This window comes from Artemia franciscana, chromosome 10 (assembly GCF_032884065.1).
Source record: "Artemia franciscana chromosome 10, ASM3288406v1, whole genome shotgun sequence".
Lineage (NCBI taxonomy): Eukaryota > Metazoa > Arthropoda > Branchiopoda > Anostraca > Artemiidae > Artemia > Artemia franciscana.
In genome coordinates, this window is record NC_088872.1 from 48,440,617 (window position 1) to 48,463,400 (window position 22,784).

The window sequence follows — 22,784 nt, forward strand, 5'->3', positions numbered from 1 at the left end:
GAGCTTGGCATTTTATTCAATTTTCCTAATATATACCCAAATTCTATATAGCAAATATCAAAGTTTTAAAAAAATAGACGCAACACATTGATTGTCAAAATTCGACACCTCTTATTATTGTAATTAATTTTTGTATATTTTTCAGACAGTCCAACCAAAGGGAAAATCTGAGCCCAAGAAAAAGAAGGGATACAATAATCCTAGCTTTGAACTTGAAAATATTGGGCAGGCAAGTTCATCCAAAGCTGCGACAAGATTTTAATAGCATAATAAATTTAAAGGGAATATTTGTAGCTAGTGCTTTCTTTGTAATAAGCTATATCCGATTTTGATTGTTAGTAGTTGTAGTTTTGGTTAAATCCAACCATTCCAATGTATATTAGCATTCCTTCTCGTCTCTGACCTGGAAAACAGCTGAATTTCTCTATTTTGAAAGGTTGGGATAGGTAAATACAGTTTCCTGCTAGCTAACTTTTCAGCTGTCTGAACACAGAACGTAATATGCAAGTTTTTTCTCACAATGTTGCATTGAGTTCCCACATACAATCAAGTTATTGAACAAATTTTATCTGTTAAATAGTATATTAAGTTTAATATATATTTAAGTCTAACAAATTTAATATTAATTATAAATCATGTATGGATTTAAAGGGAATATTTCTCGCTAGTATGTCTAGGTAAGCGACTCTATCCCATTTTGATCTAGAGGTTAGTTTACATTCAGTCATTCTAATTATATTGAGACTGTCTATTTGTTATTCCTTTTGTTTGTATGTTTACTTATCTGAGACCGGACTTGCTGAGTTTTGAGAGACTTTGGGTGAATCAGAGTTGCTTCTTGTAAACTAATATAGTGGTTGTTTTTAGGATACAGTCTATAAGCTTTACAGTCTATAAGCTACACAGTCTATAAACTCGTCTATAACGAGTTTGCCATAAATGTTTCTACTGAGAAACCTGGACACAAAAGCAAGCTTAAAAGTAAATTGCACAAAAACAGAAAGTGATGGACAAAATATCACTTAATAATTCAAAGAAGGGTAGCATTTAGTAAGAAAAGTGATTATTTTACGATTAAAGAAAAAAAAACCTTAGTTACATCCTTTTATATCTTTCTATATCTATAGATATAGATAATACCATTAGATATATCTATTATAGGTATATTCTATAGAAGTATCTTTATATCTTTGACGAAAGTAAAACAGTTCAAAATAGGGATGAAACCTTTTTATTGACAGTGAATAGATATAAAATTATTTAACTGGATATTTCGAACACATATACAGTGTTCATTATCAGCAGTAACACTAAAAGACATGAATAAAAATAAACAAAATTTAAACGAATATAAACAAAATAAATTTTGTTTATTTTTATTCACTTTGTTTATTTTTTACTGCTGATGATGAACACTGTATATATGTTCAAAATATCCAGTTAAATAATTTTATATCTATTCACTGTCAATAAGAAGGTTTCATCCCTATTTTGAACTGTTTTACTTTCGTCATGGAAAGGCAGTGTGGTCTTGGAACTTATCTACTTTATATCTTTATAAAGAGTTTGCAGCATTGCCTGAGTGATCTTAGACTGAAGCTTTTTGACACTTTTTTAAGTCACCTAAAACGTTGCAAGGTATCTTTTCTGTAAGCTTATCTGTTTAAAAAAAAAACAATTGTCTTATCCAAAATTCAAAGCTAGGTTACCAGAGTCATAGGTTACACCGTCATATTGTTATTTTTTTATGAGGAAGAGTGTACAGGGAAGTTTCGATCTTGCATTATTGGATTGACATCGGAAGCGCATATAGTGCTAAAATTTGAAAGTAGCTGAACATCCGGACGTGGTCGAAAGATGGTTCACAATTTTAACAGATCTATGTGAAAAACCTCCAGTGATAGTTCTGGCAAAACCCAATTCTAGTTTCGATTTTTTTTTGCCATGTCGACTGCAGACGAAACGTATATACTGAAAATCTGTTTTCTCTGTTGCCAAGTAGTGTATGTGTTGTGTCGCTTTCATTATAAGCTGAGTAAATTATATAGAGATAAATTTATATAAATTTTAAATTTCGAGTAATATATGTAAAAAAAATATAAGTTTATTAATTATATATTTGTGGTAATTGTCCCGTCTTATCTGGAAGGGGGGCTAGAAAGAGAGTCTTCTCAACCCCCTCCAAGAGTTAGACTATAATTTTTATTCTTATTCCCTTGAAAAGTACATTTCTTCCTACATGTACTTCAATTGTACTTCATGCTCTTTATTGTATTGGTATGGTTTAGCTTTGAAATACTCAACATGTCAGTGTTGTTCTGAATTCTTTTTTTAAATAAACAATACATTTATGTAATGAACCATGTGTATGAATTAGCTTGATTAGGAAATTGAATGGATTTGAAAGTTGGTTCAATCTAATTAAGAAAAGATTTGTTTAAATACGAGTAAAGAGTGATGTTACAACTTAAAACAAAAGAAATTATCCGGAATTGTTATTGTTTAAACAATTGCTCTTTGGATTGTCTTCTGGCGTTAACATCACTTGATTTTAAGACATCAAACTTTATCGATTATGTTATATTAAAACGAAGACTGACAGGATCATGATACTAGGGTATTTAGGAGTGCTGTTATTAATATTAAAAGTAAAGATCACCATCTAGTAGTGTCTAGGTTTATTTTAAAGCTGAAATTTCGGAAGGGTAACTACCTTCCTGGAAGTTATGATGTTGGTTGACTCCAGGATGAGAATTTGAGAGAAGCTTTCCAAGAACAGTTGAATACTAAATTTGAGAGTTTAAAATTTGACAATGTGGAAGATGGGTGGAACGATTTTAGAAAAACATTTTGTGAAGTTGCTGATGGTGTCTTAGGGAAGGAAGCTGAGACTGCAGCTAGTCCTCGTTTGGGGTGGGAGGATGTCATAAAGAAAGATTTGAAGGAAACGAGAACTTCCTGGGAGGTTGTAAAGGCGGAGACGTCGAATAGATTGGGATGAGGAGGATCGTACGCAGCTGTGTTGGCTTCAGGTGGCTTAGTGCTGCGGTGAGTTGTTAGTAATAGTCGTAGTAGTAGTAGTAGTGAGAGGAAAAAGACAGTCTGAAAAGCGACGATGAATGAGTATTTATTAGGTTTTTTCCAGAAGAATTGTCTACGGATTGTCTACAGATCCTAGAAAGTGGATCCCACTTTCTGGGGCTATAATCAGAGAAGGGTTGAGATGGTTAGGACGCATTCTAAAGATGGAAGATGACAGATTGCCGAAGATCGTCCTTTTCGGCCAGCCGTCAAGGGCCAAACGATAAGCAGATCGCCCCAGAATCGGATAGAAGGAGGTCGTTTGAATTTAAGGGTAATTGGAAATTCTTGTAAAGGTGTAAAGAGGGAGGCTTTGAATAGATTGGGATGGAGAAGGACTGTTCGCAGCTGCGTTGGCCTTAGCCAGCTTGGTGGTGCAGTGTGCTGTTAGTTGCGGTTAATGCACCGCATTAAAAAACAGATATATATTTCCAACAGAAAGTTACCTGAAGGCCCACCACTATTAGCTCTGCTATCTATAATGCATATTGTTAATTGGGTATCTCTTGTATTATATTGTGTATTCAGTAAGCTCAAGAAGCTGCATTCAGAAAAAGTGACTACACAGTTCTCCGATCGCCAAGAAAAATTTAAGAAGTTGTTGAGTACGCTCTTGTGAAGGCTATAGGTATATTCACCCCCCCCTCTCCCCTCAAAGACCTCTCAATCTTTTAAATACTTTTTGTCCTGACCGAAATGAGAGACTCCTAAACACGAATACTTAGAATAAATGATTTGAAGTGGTAAAGCGTAAACTGAGTCACCAAGACTCATTCGACAGATTATTCGACAGATAAGTGTAATCAAATGCAATAACTCGCTTCTTACGTCTAGTAAAAAGAAAACTTTTCTTTTTCTCTTTCAAAAAGGAAAAAAGTATTTCTGTCTGATACTTTTCGCGCAACAACGCCGGACAGGTAAGTCAATAATCCTATTTTTCAAATAACTTTAAATTTGACAATGCAATCATTATTTTACTTGTGTAAAGAATTTTCTAGGGAGGAAATGTAGCAAGGAGGGGAGAAGGATTTCTTGGTAGGAATAATTTTTGGGGGATGGGAAATTTTCCAGATTGAATTTTTCACGAGAGAGAATTTTCTGGGGTAAATTTCCCACAGGGGAAAACTCCCTTAGAGGATACATCAGACTCCAAACACAAAGGGTTCAATCGATGACAAAGAGATAAAATAAGTGTGTTTATCCAAAACACTTTTTTTTTTAAGCAAAACTAACTAAAGGCTGATGCAACACTTCCCGTTGCCAAAGCAGCATAATTTTTTATGTAGCATAATCACAATTTTAATTTATGTATCCTTGAGCTTCCTTTCTTTTGAGATAGCAGAAACGTTTGATGGGTAAGCTAGTTCAGTATAAAAGCCAGTTAAATTTAAGGTGGTTCAGGTGACATCGCTTTTAATTTTTAACTTTAACGTACCTTAAGAGCACTTACTGGAAGCTTGTAAAGTTGGTAATAGCAAGGGGTAGAAATTATAAATCATTTTTGGTATGAAGATCATAAAACGGGTAAATGCCTCTAAAGTTTGCAAGGTTTCAAGCTATTTTTGAGACAACAAGTAAGATGTCCTTAAATGTTTAAGTTGCATTGTATTTACAATTTTTCTTATTTTCTTTGAGGGGGGGGGGTAAGGGAGGGAATATATGACAGTGTGTTTGTAGTGAAGCTACAATATCTTGTATACTTTGGGTGTCTGAAGCCGTGTAAGTCAAACTTCTTTCTCTTTTTTTCAGTTTGAAAAAAACTAGTGTTTCGCACTCAGCACCAATATACAATTTCTTTAACGGTTTTTGAACATGTTGATTTAAAATTATAAGCAACTTTCCGTGGTAGATGTGGGAAAAGTTTTGTATTACTTCAAGTGCATAACTGAAGTCCATAATAGGAACACTAACCAGTAAAACTTGCAAGCCCATAATGGGCGAACATGACCATAGTTACACAGCCGACTGCTTTTACTTTTTTTTAAAGGAGGCTATCAGTCAATCCAACACAGAGCTGCCAACCTAATATTATTCTTGTGGAGGTTTGCAGAATTCTAATATGAGAGAGATTTAAGTTTTGTACAAAAAATATTTTTCGTAACACGACCAGGCTTGCTTAGTCGCGTAGTAAAAGGTACAAATTTCTTTAAAACATGTAACTAAGTTTCATGTCTTTTAAGTCTTAGCGTAAACTTTATGCTAAAATCTACAGCATGTATTTGACCGATTGAGGTTCTTCTAAAAGAAGCCTATGGGTTATTTTCTACTAGGATATTACGCTGTCATCTATGTAGAACTTCACTGGATAGAAAACTGTCATTACAAAATTTTCTGAAAAGTATACAATTTCAAGATACAGTTCGAGATACAGAAAAGTATACAGTTTTTAATTACACAATTAAAAAAAGTATGTTGTTTTGTCAAAATTTCAATAGGTATAGACCTGTCAAGTAGGCCCTCTAGAGGGAGAGGGAGTCTAGAGGGAGGTTGGTACTTTAAAATACCTTCCCGGGACATACTTTAGCCTGTAGACCCATCCCTGAAAGTTTCAGTTTCCTAACCTAAACCCTTTCTGAGATAGCAAGAAGTCAATTAACTAGAATTTTACAAAAAAAAAAAATACAATTCTCTATTTTACAGAATAAAGTCTGGGAGGCAATACCTCTTTGTGGGCTCTTTTTAAGGGCATAAGTCAGGCAATAATAAGAAAAGAATACACCTAGGCTGACAGGGGAGACCAGAGCATTGTTGATACTTTTTGCAGATGTGTAAATGACTTTTTTAGGTAAATTTATAGCCTACATACTCATATAACTCACCTAGGAAGGAAGTGAAAACAACACTTGTTGTTGAATTTGAATTCATTGAAACAAAAAAAAAAAAAACACAAAATATATTGGTGAATACCAAGATCCATGGTAAATTACACACTAATAACAAATACTTCAACAAAGTCTCCTCTGTAAGGCTCTATGGCCAGAAAAAAGCAGGGGAGAAATGAATCTAAAAAATAGACCTAAACAAATGCATTCGCAAAACTTTTTTAAATAACAAACTCATATCACCAAACCAAAGAATACCCCCCCCCCTTCAAAAAAGAGAAACAATCCATGCTAGGCAAGGGAGTAATACATGATTTCACCCACAAAAATAAACTGCAGACCAAATCTGGAGATACCAAACAGTTGGCAGTCATGTGCAAACTTCAGGAGAATCCAAATTATGTTGTAAGCTATCAGAGGGTTAAAGTCAGACTCTATTGATGGAGTATAAGGTATCTATATGTGATTGGAAAGGCAAAAATAGTAAGTTGATTGCTCAGAAATAAAAGATTTGTTACTACTTAAGGCAGCATAAAGCTGGTCATGTAACCTAAAAAAAAATTAAAAGAAGCACAAGACAGAAAATAAAGAAATTTCAAGTTCAGCAAGGGTTTAACTAGGGAACTTTTAGTATCCTATAAACAGCTAGTATCTTAATTTGATGCCTTTTTTATGCTCTTTCAAAACTCAATAATTACTTCTAGGGTGAACTCCATTTTGAGCCCTTAAAGGGCTCAAAGCTTCTCCTTGAAATGCCAAGCATTCTGGAGTCTACTTGATCTCTGTGATTTATGTCTTAGGAAATCAAAAATACTTTTGTATAGATTTCTTTCAGCATTAGCTGGTAGGCTTGAGAGCAGCAACATGTTGATGCCAGGCTGGAGGTTTGCCTCACTGAAGATTGTCCTAACATTGATTACTTCCTACAGGATGCATTGACATTCAAAAATCAGGTGGCTCAAGGATTCTAGAATAGAGTTGCAAAGCCTGCAATATGGATCAGCATGTTTACTCCTAGTAAACTCCTCTTTTCTTGGGATCATAGAGTTGCTTTTGGTTCTATAATAAAGAATAATTGTTTTCAAAGGATCTCTTCTTCTGAGTATGTCTCTGAAGGTCTAGGCCTTCAAATTGGGGTTGATTAGATTATGCAAGGAACTACTAGCTAGCTAGCTAGCTAGTCTGCCATCTCATTATATTTGATGCCTTGGTGGCTGAGGATATGCTGGAACTTGACTTCAATAATTTTATTTTGTAGACTGATTGATTGATCTCTGATTGTTCTCAGATCTGTATCCATGGCACTTCAATGGATATTATCAGTGAGCTGAATGGTGCCTTTGGAGTCTGAGAACAATACTACTCTTTTGGAAGCCAGTGGATTAATATTGATGACATTTAAAGCCTCTTTTATTGCTGATAGCTCTGCCATAGGGATGGAAGTATTGTCAGGAAGTATGGTTCTATATTCAGTGAATAACTTGGGTAACAGATGCAGAGCCATATTTGCTGCCTTTAACTGAGCCATCAGTGTAAGTCTAGAGAGAATTTGGATACAAAGTGGTCATTTTCTCTTGAAAAAGTTCCTGAATTTGGATTGGCAGGTAATTTGTCTTTGGCAGGGTTATTAACTCTAGTGAAACACTTGGAGGTGACATATGTCATCCTGGGGGGACAGGAAAATGACTGAAACAGGGTGAGTCAAGTTTTCAACATGAGAAACGCTTGTTAAATGTTTTCCATTATCTTATAAATGTTAGACTATGCAAGATACCATCTTTGGCCAAAGTGAACTTAAAAATATTCTGCTTGTGACCTATAGCTTGTATCTTGCAGTAATATTTGATGATCAGCATATTCTATCTTTCTAAAATAGAGGGCAGACTGGTTAAGTGTTTCACTTTGTTAGAGGGGCACTGAGCATGAAGCCCCAGGGCAATTTTGCTAGCCATATTTTGAATTGTTTCTAATTTGGTAAGATTAGTCTTACTAAATTTTCCATATGATTCAGTGGCTTACTCAAACTTTGAACAAATAAATTTCTTGCAAAAATCAAAGAGTATTTCTTGGGAATCAGCCCACTTTGACCCCACCAGGCACTTAAGGATGATTAACCTTTGCATACATGAATTTTTTACACAATTGATTTGATTTTGCCAAGTCAGTCTTGGATTAAGGTATACTCCTAGAAATTTAGTTGCTACAGTATATTCTATTTTCCACATTGTTGACAAAAAATTTTGGTTCTATGACAGACTTTTTGTTGTGGAATATGATTGCATTTGTCTTAGACTTGGAGATAGGTAGGCAGGGAAAATACAGCAGAAAAGGCTGCTAACTCTTTTAATGCTAATTTAATATTTTTGGCAGTAATATTTATATTTTACTTGCTGACCAAAGAACTAGGTTTTCTGCAAATTAAAGTTTGGATATTAAATCACTGCTGAACTGAAGCTCTCTTAAAACTAATAAGAAAAGAAGGGAACTGAATATGGACCCCCTGTGGGAGCCAAACAAGCAATGCTGAAAAACTGGATAGCTCAAAACTGGATAGCTGGCTTTCAAGCCAGAAAAACTGGCTTGCATCCAGACTTTGTTGCTTCTATAAGATAGATAATTGAAGAGGAACTTAATAAATCCATCCCTTTTAGAATTTGACAAATGTGATCAAAACCCAATTCAAAGTCAACTAAGACTACTGTCATGATCTCACCACTATTTATGGCATTTCTTGCAGCTGCTTCAAGCTGGATTACATTATGTACCATATTATGCCCCTTCAAAAAGTCAGCCTGGGAATTAGGTGGAATTCTATTAATTTCCACAAACTATTCTAACCTCCTATTCAGTATCTTTTCAAAAAGTTTCCCAAGCACTGGTAGTAGTGAGATAGGCTCACTCGATTAAATCTGAGATTTACCTTGTTTTCTCATTGGTAAGGTAAAAGGTAAAGGATACGGCATTAGACTTTACAGTCTGTACTGGGAGTGCTGATCTCCATTTCTTGGCCCTTCAGCCAGGAAGTGCAATGTGGGATTGGGGGCCAGCCATCCTGTGCTTTTACACACCCTTCCTGTTTACCTTCCCCAGATTTCTCCAGGTACCCATTTAGAGCTGGGTCGACTGTGGCTAAGCTTACAGAGTCACGCCACTGACCCCCATCCCAAACTAAAGAATTGGGTACACTGGGATTCGAACCCGCGTCCTCTCAGACAAAGGATCCCGAATCCAGCACACCAACCCACTCGGCCAGGACGTTTTCTCATTGGGATTATAATGGCCTAATTCCATGTCTTTGGGAATATTTTTGTAGTCTATGCATAGTTTTATGCATGAAGTAAGGCATCATGAAAAATTTCTCCTGCATTTATGACCCATTGGATGCTTATTTGGTCTTCCCCTGATGCTGAAGAGGTATTGGACAACCTCAAAGCCTCCTTTAGCTTGGATTTGGTAAACATACATACAAGTTCCTAGTTGAAATTTGTCTTCTCATGCAACTTGCACACTCTAGGCCTTCCTCTATGTCCTGTGGGAACCTCTTTTTTGAAGTGAATGCCATATGCTTTGGTAATGTCTTTGTCAGTCTTTAAAGTGGTTTACTTTGTTGCAAGACAGGGGATCTTTGAATTATAAGTTTTATTTTTGCTCTTTGGTAATGTTGTAGGACAGGGGATCTTTGAATTATGAGCTTTATTATTGCCTTTTGGCTTTGGTAATGTCTTTCTTGGTAATTCAAAAATGAATTTTAAGTTTTATTTTTGTTCTTTGGTAATGTTGTAGGACAGGGGATCTTTGAATTATGAGCTTTATTATTGCCTTTTTGCTTTGGTAATGTCTTTCTTGGTCTTTAAAGTGGCTTCCTTTGTTGTAAGACAGGGTATTTTTGAATTATAAATTTTAATATTGCCTACCATTTGATTTATAAATGAATGAATTTTACTTGAAGGAACATTATGGTCAATTTTGGATGAAAAGTCGTTCCAGGCTGAGCACTTAGCCTTCAAAACTGTTTTCTTCACTAGAGCTTCAGCCTTTCTAAGAGAAATGAAAGTTTCTTGGTTCTGATGCCTCTAGAAAATGTTTCTTGCTTTCTTTTTACTTAAAACTGCACTTCTGCAGTCTTTATTCCACCAGATTTTGTTAGACTTCTTTAACAAAGAAATGGGCATTTGATCAGAGGATTTATTGATTGAGTTTTCTCCTGCTGTTAGGAGTGTCGCTTAGTTTTTTGGCTTTTAATTTCAACATCTTCCTATAGGCTGATAGTAGAGTAATCAGTGCTATCTTATTGGTTTTTGAAGAGGTTCCAGTTTGCTGTCTTCAGATTGAATCTCATTGTTGGGGGAACAGAAGTGTATTTTGCTGCATGGATTTCAATAAGGGTTGCAGTATGATTGGTCTGAAGATCTAGGACAAGAGAAATTTGGATTTCAGACTCAAGTCATGTTAGACCAATCTGCAAATCAATTATTGATGAGCTATTATTCCTAATATTTTAGTAGGTGAGGAGACCATGCAGGGTTAGAACTGTGAAATTGCTAGTGGTGAAGATTCTTACATGCAATGTTGGAGTCTATGCAATTGTCCCATATATGGCTATGGGCATTAAAGTCACCAAAAATTGCAGTGTTTTATCTCTTGTTTCTCCTTCAAGCACAGTTTTAATATCATTGCTGCCATTAAGATTGTAAAAGGGTGAGACTAAAAGCCCATGGTAACTAAAAGCTAAAAAACTTGCAGTAAAATCAGACCTTTTCATTACTAAGGTATGAACATTGAGGTAAACATTATTGCCTTCTAAATAAGAAGGAAGATGAAATGTATTGAAGAAGCGAGAATTTCTGGTCAACCGCTATATGCCCTCTTGGTTGATACCAAAGGTGCCTTTGATAATATTTCTCATGCATCTGCACTGCTTGCTTTAATCCATGCTGGATTGCCCCTAGCTGTCATTCGAGCCCTTCACTCTTGGTATTCTGGATTAAAGATCTGTATTTGTCCGAGTTCGTCTTCATCTCAGTCCAAATTAATTCAAGTGGGTAGAGGAATTAAACAAGGAGGAATTATTTCTCCTTATATATTCAATTCATGTTTAGCTACTGCCCTTAACTCTCTTTCTTGCTCTTTTGTTTCATTATCTCAAAATCTGTCTTGCATTGCATATGCTGATGACATTATCCTTCTAAGCTGGTCCAAGTCTAGTCTTGTTTCTAATTTTAATATTTTAATTAATTGTTTAGAAGATTTGGGCCTTTCTATCAGTTTTGAAAAATGTCAATTTTTTGTTGTAAATTGTTTAGAGGATAATCTCAGGGCGACTCTTGATTGCGGCAATGGTGTTATTGTTCGGTCGTTGCCAATAGTCACTTATTTGGGATTACTTCATGCTGCTTTGAAAAGAGATTTTAAACCAGTCCTGGTTCAGCATGTTCAGATGAAACTACGCAAGGAATTTGGTCTTTTAATTCGTTTTCGGGGTCTTTACTGTCGGGACGTCCTTGGTCGTATGTATAGCGCTGTTGCTCTGCCTCACGTATTGTTCCTATCCCTCCTCCTCTGTAATTTCCGACCTTCTGATCTTTCGCCCATTAAAGTTTCGTATTTTAAACTTTGTAAATTTTTACTTGGTTTCCCCCTTACTTTAGTAACACTAAGATTGTTTTAAACCTTAAAGTGAAGGGTCCTGTAGTCTGTATAAAGAATAAATATAAACATTTGAAGACAAGGCGAAAATTATCCTTTTAGGCCACAATTTATTTCCGTTTTTTAGTAACAGTTCTGGCTCTTGACGATTTACAGGTTAAACTATTTAGCAAGTATTTTTGCATCTTTTTTTTTCTTTTTAAGTGTTTGATCAATATTTGACAATTTTTAATTGTAAGCATTATCATTTGTCTTTTCTTTATATTTATATTGTAGTTTACTCCTAATTTTTTGAGGGAAATAAAGAAAATAAATAAATAAGATATTGCTTTTGTTTATTTGCTTGTTTTGCTTTTGCTTAAATGATTATATTTAAACCTGAACTCTGACAAGGGAATATGTGACAGCAATAGTGTTTTCTTGACCTTTATTTAATTGTAATCGTTTTAACCAAGGACATGCGTAAATGTCTTAAAATAAAGAGAGAAGCTAACCAAGCACTGAAACATCTTAGGTATTTGTTTAAGGTCTTTTTTAAAGCTAGTGTTTATATCTAATTAGCCGTTTTATATCATAGTCTAAAAACTATAGACAAGGTAAGAAGTTATCTTTTGGGGCGCCATTAATGGCTAAAAATTGAATTTGCACCAGAAATGATTATTGAATTTAGAAAAAGTATAAAAAAGACATCAAGTGATGATTTCAGTTTTTTCTTAGCTACATTTTGTGAACATGTATAAATTTACTTTTTTTGTTGGACTCATTTTCCCACAACTAAATAAGCCAGCACAAACTTTATTATGTTGGCTTTATTTGACCAATACTTGAAAGACTTTTAGACTGTCTTTTACCAAATTTATGTTGGGAGTAACCTATGTAAAGTTGCTAAAAACGTGCATGTAAAAATTTGATGGAAATCAGGTATAATGATGCAAATAAGACAGTTAAAAATAACAAGTGTTTTTCACTAATAATAATAATTATAATAAAGGTTCAAATGTTTTGGCTTCATATCCAGAAGCTTTTATCAATAGGAAAAAAAGGGAAAAAAAACTAAACAGAGCATATAAGGAAAAAAACACAAATGATAAAAACTTACATTTTATCCAAAATGATAATGTTCACCATGCAATAGCAGTAAATAAAAAGAAATAGGACAAATTTGGTGGCTTCTCTGGTGTGTCACAATACAATAAAGTAACAGCAGGGATACAGTCGGCTATTGGTTTGAAAATGACTTTAAAAAAAATTGCATGCTGACCAATGGTGCAGGTACTGATCTCCTAATTTTCTGGATTTGAAAATAAAATCTAGTAAAACGAAATAGTCTGTTTATTTTAAGACATTTACATATGTCGTTGGTTAAAACGATTACAATTAAATAAAGGTCAAGAAAACATTATTGCTGTAACATATTCCCTCATAAGACTTCAGGTTTAAATATAATCATTTATTGGAGACTCACCACCTATTAATGAAGCACATAAGCCAAAGTAAAACAAGCAATAAAAAGCAAGCAAAAGCAATATGTTTCATCTTCCTTCTTATGTAGAAATATTTTGGATCATGGGCAGACTGGCTGGCAGTGGTTGTCATTGTTGCAGTCTATGCTCAAGTTCATGCAAACAGGTGGTTTGGAAAGCCTACCAGAGTGAGTGGTTCTTCACCGGGGTGGTGGTGCTTGTGCTATAGTTTCCGGGGGTATTCCTTTGCAAGGAGAGAACTCACCTCTTTGACTTCCTTTTCTTTCTCTTTCCTAATGTTTGGTATTTCAGCCTTGTTGCTGCTGCTAGGGATTCTGGCATTGGAGTAACCTGGAACAGGCATTGCCCATCACCCTCTAGTGCTGCTCCATTTGGGCGTATGTCTTGTTCTGGGTACTGGTCAAAATAGATGGTCTTTGCTGGGTATGTTGGTGTAAGTGCTGACTTGGTTGTGACTGGCTATAACCTGGGATGTAGGTGGTGTTTATTTCAATGATGCAATCTGCTGTCTTCCATATGTACCATATATGAGCACTCTGGCTACTTCAATTTCTTTTCTACTATACCTTTGCGCCATCTACTACTCTTATCAAATTTCACCCACACATTTTCTCCTAGGCACAATTTTTTCAGCTCCTTTGCGTTCTTGTTGTGAGCACTTTGTTGTCTAGCTTTGTTGTCTAGCTCTCTAGCTTTCTCAAAAACATGTTTTGTGATTATTTTTGGCTGCAGTTGTGGTGGCTGTGCTGGGATCATTTACCATGTCTTTCTGCGCTCATAAGCAGCCAGACTGGTGAATATGATCCAACAATTGTAGTGTTTTGGTACTCTAAAAATCCAATATATGGATGTGTTTGACTTTCTGAGGCTTTTGTCATTATCCTTTTTGCAGTCTTGACTGCCTTTTCACTCATCCCATTTGATTGGAGGTATCTGGGACTTGCTATGATGTGGTTGATATCCCAAGTTTCTGTAAAAACTCAAAACTCTACCGAACTGAATTTTGGCCAATATCTGAAGTGATTTGATCTGGTATACTGTATCTTGCAAAATGCATTTTCAATTTCGAGATCACTTGTTGTGAATTTGAAATGGCAAGCTTATCCACTTCAAAAACTCGACTATAGTAGTCTATGGTAATGAGATATTTCCTGCTGCCAAATGTAACAATATCCACATCCACTCATTGGAATAGATACTGGGGGACTTCTGAGGACACTAGTGGCTCTTTTTGTTGATTTATCTGAAATTTGGCACATATTTCACATCCAGGCATTAGATGTGATTCATCACATCTAGTGTCAAACATCTTTTATGATTTTATGCCAAAATACCGAGCTATGAGCTCTTTCTTTTGTTTTCACAATTCCACTATGTGAAGAATGAAACTGTTGCAGTGTTTTTCCACGATATGTCTTGTGCACGACATTTGCCTTTCAGTATGATACCATTGCTTGTAACCAGCTCATCTCTATAGTTCCAATATTGTAGAATTATAGATGGTAATTGTCTTTGCTCATTAGACCAGCCAGATTCAATGATATCTGATAGTGTTTTTAGCTCACTATCTCTCAGTATTTCCTCACGGATTTTCTCTAGTTTGTTTTTGCTCACAGGAATATCTCAAATGAATGCACAAATAGCTACTTCTCCTTCAATTTGAATTTCTGGGTTTTGATCTGGTAAATACATCTGTGATAAGGTATCTGATACAGGAATCTCTTTGCCAGGGTGGTACTGCAATGACAGTTCATATTGCTGGAGCACTAGCATCATTCTTTGCAATCTAGGTGGTGCTCTGTTTATAGGTTTGGACCAGATTGCAGATTGCTACAAATGGCTTCCTGGATTCTGGCCTGGTTGTGAACTGCTTCCCATTCAAACTCCTTGGCCTTTGCTAATTCCTGAAGTGGTTGATTTAAGTTAGAGAGGCCAGGAGTATATCTTGACAAATAGTTAAACATGCCTAGGAAAGCCTTCAACTCATCATTGCTTTTAGGGGCTAGTATTTCCTTGAGTGCCCTAAGTTTGGAAGGATCAGGTTTCATATCTCCTTTTGTCAGTATATGACCAATATAATGAATAGCTTCAGCATCAAAGAAACACTTCTCTTTATTGAACTTGATCCTTTTCTCACGGGCCTTTTCCAGAACTATCCTCAGCTTCCTATCATGCTCTTTTGTACTGATAGCTATTTCAGCAACATTGTCAACAATCAGTGCAATATCAATATCTTCAAATGCCTTTTCCATCTGCTTCTGATACTCATCCTGTGCTGATATGAGCCCAAAAGGATATCTCTTAAATCTGTATCTTTTGAATATGGTATTAAAAGTGGTTAAATCGGCAGACCCCTCATCCAAAACCATTGATCAGTAGCCATTTCTAGCATCAGTCTTGAAAAATCGCTCTGCTCCTGCACATTTTGCTGCAGTATCAATAAAACTAGGAATGTGGTGATGTGGACATTTTATGTATTTATTCAAATCAACTGGATCAAGGCAAATCTGAGTTGTAGCATCTGGTTTCTTAACCAGAATAATGGTCTTCGCCTTCTCTGTGATGCCAAGGCTTTCTAGTCTGCTGTTCTTCCTTTAATGTTGGTTGAAGGGCATAGGGAACTCTTTTAACCGGCTGGACAGCCAGTGCTGATCCTTCCTTCAAATAAATTTTAATTTTTCCAGGGAATGTGCCTATACCATGGACTAAATAATCATGCTCCTCAAGGATCTGTTGCACTTTGGTCTGATTGAATCTTTATAGGGTACCCTATCACATGATAGGCTGAGCTCAAATTTTATCAAGTTCATCTGTTCACTTGTTTGTCTACCAAGTAATGGACCTTTATTGGTTTCCACAACATGAAACGCATGCAACTGTGGTTCTTGGTCCTTATACTGAATCACCATTTGTGCAATTCTGAGTACCTTTAGGCTGCATCCGCTATAGCTTGTTAGGATATCCTTACTAGGAAGCAAATTAGGCCTTGGTTTCAATGATCTAAATTTGTTTACAGGGAGAATTAGACTTAGTGGTATTCGGGTAGGTTTACTGTAATCATTGGCTTTTGTACTGAATCAATTCTAGAGTATAGATTCAATGAAGTACTAGTTATTTTCTTCATTCTCAGTGGAAAAGCCTTCGATTTCATTGACTGACCTGCTTTTGCAAACCTCTGCAAAATGGTTTGGCTTTCGGCTTTTCGCACAGATTTTACCTTTTGCAGGGCGTTTGTGTTCACGGGAATATGCATTCCCATAGGTAGTAGCTGGATGTCATTGTCTTTTGTAACGCCTTTTGTTGGCATATGGCTTCCACTTCTTGTTTTATAGCAACAGTACTTGGTTCGTTTTTCATTTGTGCATGGGTCTCCCCTACTGCTTTAATTGCTTGACTTGTTTCAGTAGCTTTTACTGTCAGTGTTCCACCTTCGCTTAGCAGTCTTTCTCTTATCCTGTTACTCTGCACCCCAGATACCAATCTGTCTCTCACCATTTCATCTGAACTGTTTCCAAAATCACGATCTAGGGCCAATAGCTTTAGTGCTGTCACATATGATTCGATTGTCTCTCGTTCTTTTTAATTCCGTTTGTGAAAATTAAATCGAGAGAAGATGGGGTTTGAGATGAGTTCAATATGCTCACTTAATTTTTTTCCAGATATATATCCACTTTATTTTTTTTTCGTTTTCTGCAATTTGAAATGTGTTAAATATATCTCGTCCCTTTTCTCCAACCCATGTCAACAAGTATGAGCGCAGAAGGCGCTTGCCTCTTCTGTTTCTGGTGCCATGTCCAAATTTTTCCATGACGTCTTCATTACCGACGGGATTTGCGCCCACTACTGCATTAAAATCTCCAATGACGAGAATTATGTCTTTTTTTTTTGGAATGGAGTCTGTGAGGCTGTGGAATTGACTGTAAAATTCTTCATCGCTACGAGAAGAATCCGGCGCATAAACCTGTATGATGCTCAGGTTCGCAGTCGAACCTTTGAGCCGGATAGCAATGACAAGTTCGGAAGCTGGAGTTGTGGAGATAAGTGATTTCTTTGCTTTCTTCGAAAGAATAAATCTTACTCCTTGGCAATGAATTCTATTGTTACAACCTGACAAATGTGCTGTTGTGTCCCCAAGCTTTTCGACACCAGTTACTGAAAGATGGGTTTCTGACAGACCGGTGATGTCCCATTTATACCTGCTGCTTTCTCGTACAAGTATATCCTTCTTTCCTTCCTTAACCAGGGTGCTTACATTTAGAGTTCCTATTGCCAATGTTGTTTTAGGGGTAAAAAGGGGCGGGGCGTCCGATGAAGGATTTGTCACGTTGGAAATTGTGGTTGCGGCGTAGCCGGTCGTCAGTTCACCAGTAATCTTTCTGGCGGAGCCGGTCGTCACATCGTCGGCAACCCAGGACATGGTATCTCGGTTGGTCGGCCGCCCCAGACGCGGTATCTGGTTCGTCGGCTGCGCCTACGTGGTAGATGATACTCGCATGGTCGTCGGATAAAACCTCGGACGCGGTAACACTGGTTCTTGTAAGTTTTCTTGTCTTCATCATTATAATTTTTTAGAGCATTCGAGACAGCGGCAAGCTACTCCTCTCTGTCTCTAGCAGGGGCTGTTGACTCGTGTACGAGTTCATCTGCCCTTTACAGTTGCTCCCCTGTAGAAAATCCCCCCATTTGGTGTCCTGCATGGCCAATACAATTTTCTCATTGACGAGAGGAGGTTTGGCGTCTGCCGAGACATGTCCACATGTCTGCCGAGGGCGTCGATGGGCCCTGCGCGTCACCATCTCGGGGGCCTTCTTCCTCCTGTGCACAAATTTATATCCCCTGTGCATGTGTGCCTCAGTTTCATTTTATGGGCCCCCTAGGGATGGGTCCCCCTAGTCCACACCTCCTTTTTATATATTCGGACGTATCCTTTATATCTAAAGGACTTTCCCCTATCCGCCATCTGGGGACGCGCCTGGTGCCTAGGGGGAAGCCGAATTCCCAAGGCCGTACTCAGGAAAGCCAGGTAATAATGCAAGGTATTAATAATGCAGGTAGGAGAGCAAGGTAAGAACAATGTTCTAAGCCCCAGGAATAGGGAAGGAGTAAAGAAGGAGAAAATACTTTTCCAGGGTATACTTTAGGCCCTGGGTTGGTTCCAGAAATTACAAAAATCTTATCATCTGTTAGCCTTTCATTTTTGATAAAGAAATTCTAAATTGTGGACTTTTTTATATTTCTGAAAACAGTTTTCAGCAGAGTGGAGCTCAAAACAATTTCCTAGCTCTTTTTGATGAATACAGTCTTTGGTTGAAGATCCACAAAAGTTTTGGGAGAGTCAAAAAATTGGTATGCTTCGTGCCACGATTTTATTGACTCATTTTTCACCGAGTGCCAAAAAACTTTTGGCCCTGCCTTCCATCAATAACATATTGGCAAGAAGGGCTGGGACTTTGATTGAAACTTGAGTGTTAAAGGCGTGTTTGTTTGAGATGCTTTGTTGTGACTTGTGATAACTTCAAGCACTGATGGAAAATATGTTTTCTAATACTTGGTGATAATGCATATATTTTCTTAGCATATCTTCAAATGCTAAGCTTTTGGACTTTTGGCTCAATTTTGAGCTGCCTAAGAAGTTCTAGGTATGTGAATTTGAGGTCGTAAGATTTTTTTTTTTTTTTTGCTTAAATGTTGTACAATTCAGCAGGTAAGACAAGGTATAAAATGACGTTCCAAAACATTCCCAAGTAAAGAATGAAACCCTGAATTTTCAGGGTTTTATGTGTTTGTTTTTTTTTGGTAAAATTTGAGTCTAAAGAACATACAAGGCTGATATTTGTTCTGAGAAATTCCGAATCTGTAGTTAAAGACCTTAAAAGCTCATTCAAAGCCAAAACATTTTTCTTTTTTTGGGCTAAAAATCTTAAGCACGATTTTGAGAATTTGCGAGTTTTAGTGTGCTATTCTCCCGATTTTTCTGAACATTTTGACGGAGAAATTGATTGCATTGCAATTTGTTTCAGGTTAGACCATTTTTAACATTGAATGACTAGCCTATTATTAATTCATTTTAGTGGAAACTGACATATGATCTGTACTAAAGAAAGAGTTTATCAATAATCCTAGAAGGCCAAGATAATTTATACTAATTATTAATTGTAAATTTATTATTCCTATATATATATATATATATATATATATATATATATATATATATATATATATATATATATATATATATATATATATATATATATATATATATATATATATATATATATATATATATATATATCATTTTATTATAGATTATGGCTGGATCAATTCCTCAACTTATTGTTCGCCGCTACTCAAGTGGGGTCAGCCAACTGCATGATGTTGTTATTCTTGGAGCTGCTAGAACACCAATGGGATCCTTTAGGAGCTCTTTAGCTTCTTTAAAAGCACCTCAACTTGGAGCTGTTGCCATAAAGGTACCAAAAATAGATAATAGTGTTTTTTTTTCCAAGTATGGACCAAAAGTATATCAACCCACAGGGAACTAGGTATTAGATAAGAATTGATATTTTATGTCCATGTAATTAGTGTGTCCAAGTTTCTTCTGTTTTTCGCATCCTTTTCATATGTAATATTCTAAGAATTGGTATGTAACTTTCCAATTCTGGCAACTCTCTTTAAAATTAAGATGTAGGAGAGCAGGTGATCTCAAAGGTTCATTAATAGTGAGTCTCAAGTTTGCCCTCTGTCTAGGGAATGCTACTAGTACTACTACTAACAACTCATTGCTGTACCAAGCCGCTGGAGGTCAACACCTTTACGCACGCTCCTCCTCCATCCAAATATTTTCAGAACCTCCATGCTCACACCCTCCCTGGAAGTACCGAATTCCCTTAAATCATTTCTTACAAACTCCTCTCCCCCTCCATTTAGGATGACATGCTTTGGTTTGGCGCTAGATGGTTGGTCGATAAGAATGATTTTTGGAAGCCTGTCATCCTTCATCTGCAGAACGTGTCCCAGCCATCTCAATCTTTCTTTCATTATAGCCCGAAAAAGCAGAATAGAACCCTATTTACGTACAGCTTACTGCTTGAAATATGTTCAGTCAGACGGATACCAAAAATATTTCATAGACAATTTCTCTGGAAAACATCAAAGAAATCCTCCTCCGTCTTTTGGAGTGCTTATGTTAGAGAACCGAAGAAAGTAAGACACTAAATAGAAGGGAATTCTTGGTGCTAGTACATAGGTTTACACCTGTGCAATAACTATTTTGAACTATTAGCACATTGATAATATAGAATTACCCTGCTGAATATGGAAATCCAAAATAGATTTAAATTGAAATTAATTCTAATTTGTTATGATTTGGTATTTGCTTAAATTATGATTTCTTTTTTCGTCCAACCTGATACTTTTTGAAACTAGACATATTCTCATGTTGTAAAATTTCTTTTCATGGCTTGTCATCTTTTTTGGGGGGCTGATGTAAAGCAAAATTTATATGTATATTGAACTATATTAAAAGAGAAAAAATGTTGAAAATAGGAATATTCCGTAGATAATGTTGAGCTTATGTTTTAAGGGCGTTTTATATGTTCATCTTAATCCTAGGGCGCACTAGAAAAATCGGGCATTCCGATGGAAGCAGTTCAAGAAGTTTACATGGGTAATGTCTGCCAGGCGGGAGTTGGTCAAGCTCCTTGCCGTCAGGCCACTCTTAATGCTGGACTCCCGAAAGAAACACCCACGACGACAATAAATAAAGTATGTGCTTCAGGCATGAAGGCTATAATGCTTGCTGCACAAAACATTCAAACAGGAGCTCAAGACGTAATGGTTGCTGGTGGTATGGAGTCTATGTCCAATGTACCCTATTATCTTAGCAGAGGAGAAACGCCCTATGGTGGGGTCAAATTGATAGTGAGTTTATCTTTAACTTTTGTTACTTTAAACTACTTTTTGATTAATTAAATTTCTGATTCTTAGCAAGAATATTGAGAAAAGTATTAGTAGGGTATGGAGTGAAGTATGTGGAGTGGAATGCAATATTTCTGATGGCACAAACCCCATGTCTGTCTCCAGTGGATTTCTAATTATTAGTAGAGTATAGAGTACAGTTTTAGTAGATTGCAGAGTGGAGTAAATTGTTGTTTGTGATGTGGAGTTCGTGTCTTATGTGCCCTATTATCTTAGAAGAGGAGAAACGCCCAATGGTAGAGTCAAATTGAAAGTGAGTTCAGGATAAGATAAGATAATATTTATTTTCAAAAGACTATCACAAGCTCTATAGAGCCGAATTCGCTTTTATGTCAGTAAAAGCTAAGAAAAAAAATATTCAAAACAGTAAATTAAGTCAAACACTTAAAATTAAAAATAAATTAATAAAGCAAAATCATCAAAGATAAAGGGCAAATCAGTAAATTAACAATTAAATTACAAAAACATTGAGTAAATCAAAGAAATAAAAACGGCAATAAAGGAAAAGGGGAATTTGGCAAGTACATAATCACGAATTATTATTTAGGTGTTCCAGAATAAAGGGTATAAAACTTTTACGAAACCTCTCTGTAACAGCGTGGATCGGAGAGTAAGTTGGGATTGCTAAGGAGGCTGACCGGGGGAGTCGGAGTCTAATGGGATTGTGAAAATCAGGGAGTAAGTCCTCAGTACGGGGATTGGAAATGACTGATTTAGCGAAAAGCAGGCAAATTTTTTCCCTCCTTTCTTTTAAGGTGGTAATGCATGCAGCTTTTGCGGCCGGCTCGATTTTGTCACTAAGTTCATTTGAAAGTTGCGAATGCCAGACCGGACATGCATATTCCAATAACGGCCTGGTAAAGGATAAGTAAACACGGAGGGAATGTATCTTAGGACAATTAAATTTGTTTAGCAGCTTAAAAATGGATAGTGAAACATTTGCTTGTTTAACAATGTTGGAAACATGTGTGTCCCACTTAAGATCATTAGAAATTGTAACACCAAGAAGCTTAACATGTTTCACTGGCATTTCGCGTGGGATCGGGTCGCAAAAAGCAAGAGTAGATTTCAAGAAGTTGATCGTCATTATCTGTGATTTAGTGGGATTTACTGTCATATTTAGATTCTTAGATTCATCCGAACATTGGGTTAGGATTTCAACGGGGTCACTTTTAATATTCCTATGACATACTTCGAGGATCGACAAGTCATCCACATATTTCCATCTCTGGGGGAATTCCCTGTCAATTTCGTTAATCATGACAAGAAATAATAGTGGTCCCAATAAGGTTCCTTGAGGTATTCCACAGTACCTAGGGAGGGGGTTAGAGAAGGTATTTTTGTATTTTACCACTTGTGATCTGTTTGAAAGGAACGATATAACAATACTTGCTAAAAGTGGGTCATTTTCAAAGTTATCATGCTGTAAACGAATTAGGATAGTGTGGTCAACTAAGTCAAACGCTTTTTGGAAATCGACTAAAACCAGGTTTAGCCCATTATTTGGTTTCTCTAGTTCACTTAGGATCGTGTGAATCAAGTGTACAAGGTAATGGGTGGTAGAGGTTTTTCTTAAATTACCAAACTGTCGGATGTCAACGCGTGGTATAATTTTAATTTTAAGCCAGTCACAAAGGAACCCTTCGTAAAGCTTAGAAAAAACTTGATTGAGTGTAATAGGACGCATGTTGGTTATAGTCAGACTGGAAGATTTCTTTGGGATGGGCGTTAAAAAACCTAGTTTCCAGCAACTTGGGAATTTACCAGATTTTGT

General features: G+C 36.4%; 2 protein-coding genes across 10 annotated transcripts in view; both read left to right on the forward strand.

Moving 5' to 3' along the window:
* LOC136032296 (uncharacterized) overlaps window positions 1-2,360 on the forward strand; it is a 52,859-nt gene extending 50,499 nt beyond the window's left edge. For all 3 annotated transcript variants that reach the window (XM_065712578.1, XM_065712577.1, XM_065712579.1), the window contains exon 5: window positions 146-2,360. In XM_065712578.1, the coding sequence (XP_065568650.1) occupies window positions 146-262 (117 nt within the window). In that variant the 3' untranslated portion in view covers window positions 263-2,360. The remainder of the gene's footprint in view (window positions 1-145) is intronic.
* A 2,836-nt stretch (window positions 2,361-5,196) lies between these two features.
* LOC136032295 (acetyl-CoA acetyltransferase, mitochondrial-like) overlaps window positions 5,197-22,784 on the forward strand; it is a 64,225-nt gene continuing 46,637 nt past the window's right edge. For 2 of the 7 annotated variants that reach the window (XM_065712569.1, XM_065712574.1), the window contains exons 1-3: window positions 5,303-5,456; window positions 19,339-19,503; window positions 20,645-20,953. In XM_065712569.1, coding sequence (XP_065568641.1) covers window positions 19,342-19,503; window positions 20,645-20,953 — 471 coding nt within the window. In that variant the 5' untranslated portion in view covers window positions 5,303-5,456; window positions 19,339-19,341. Of the gene's footprint in view, window positions 5,216-5,302; window positions 5,489-5,847; window positions 5,867-18,495; window positions 18,673-19,338; window positions 19,504-20,644; window positions 20,954-22,784 lie in introns of those variants that run through there. The other 5 variants (XM_065712572.1, XM_065712576.1, XM_065712570.1 and 2 more) reach the window with 5 other exon arrangements.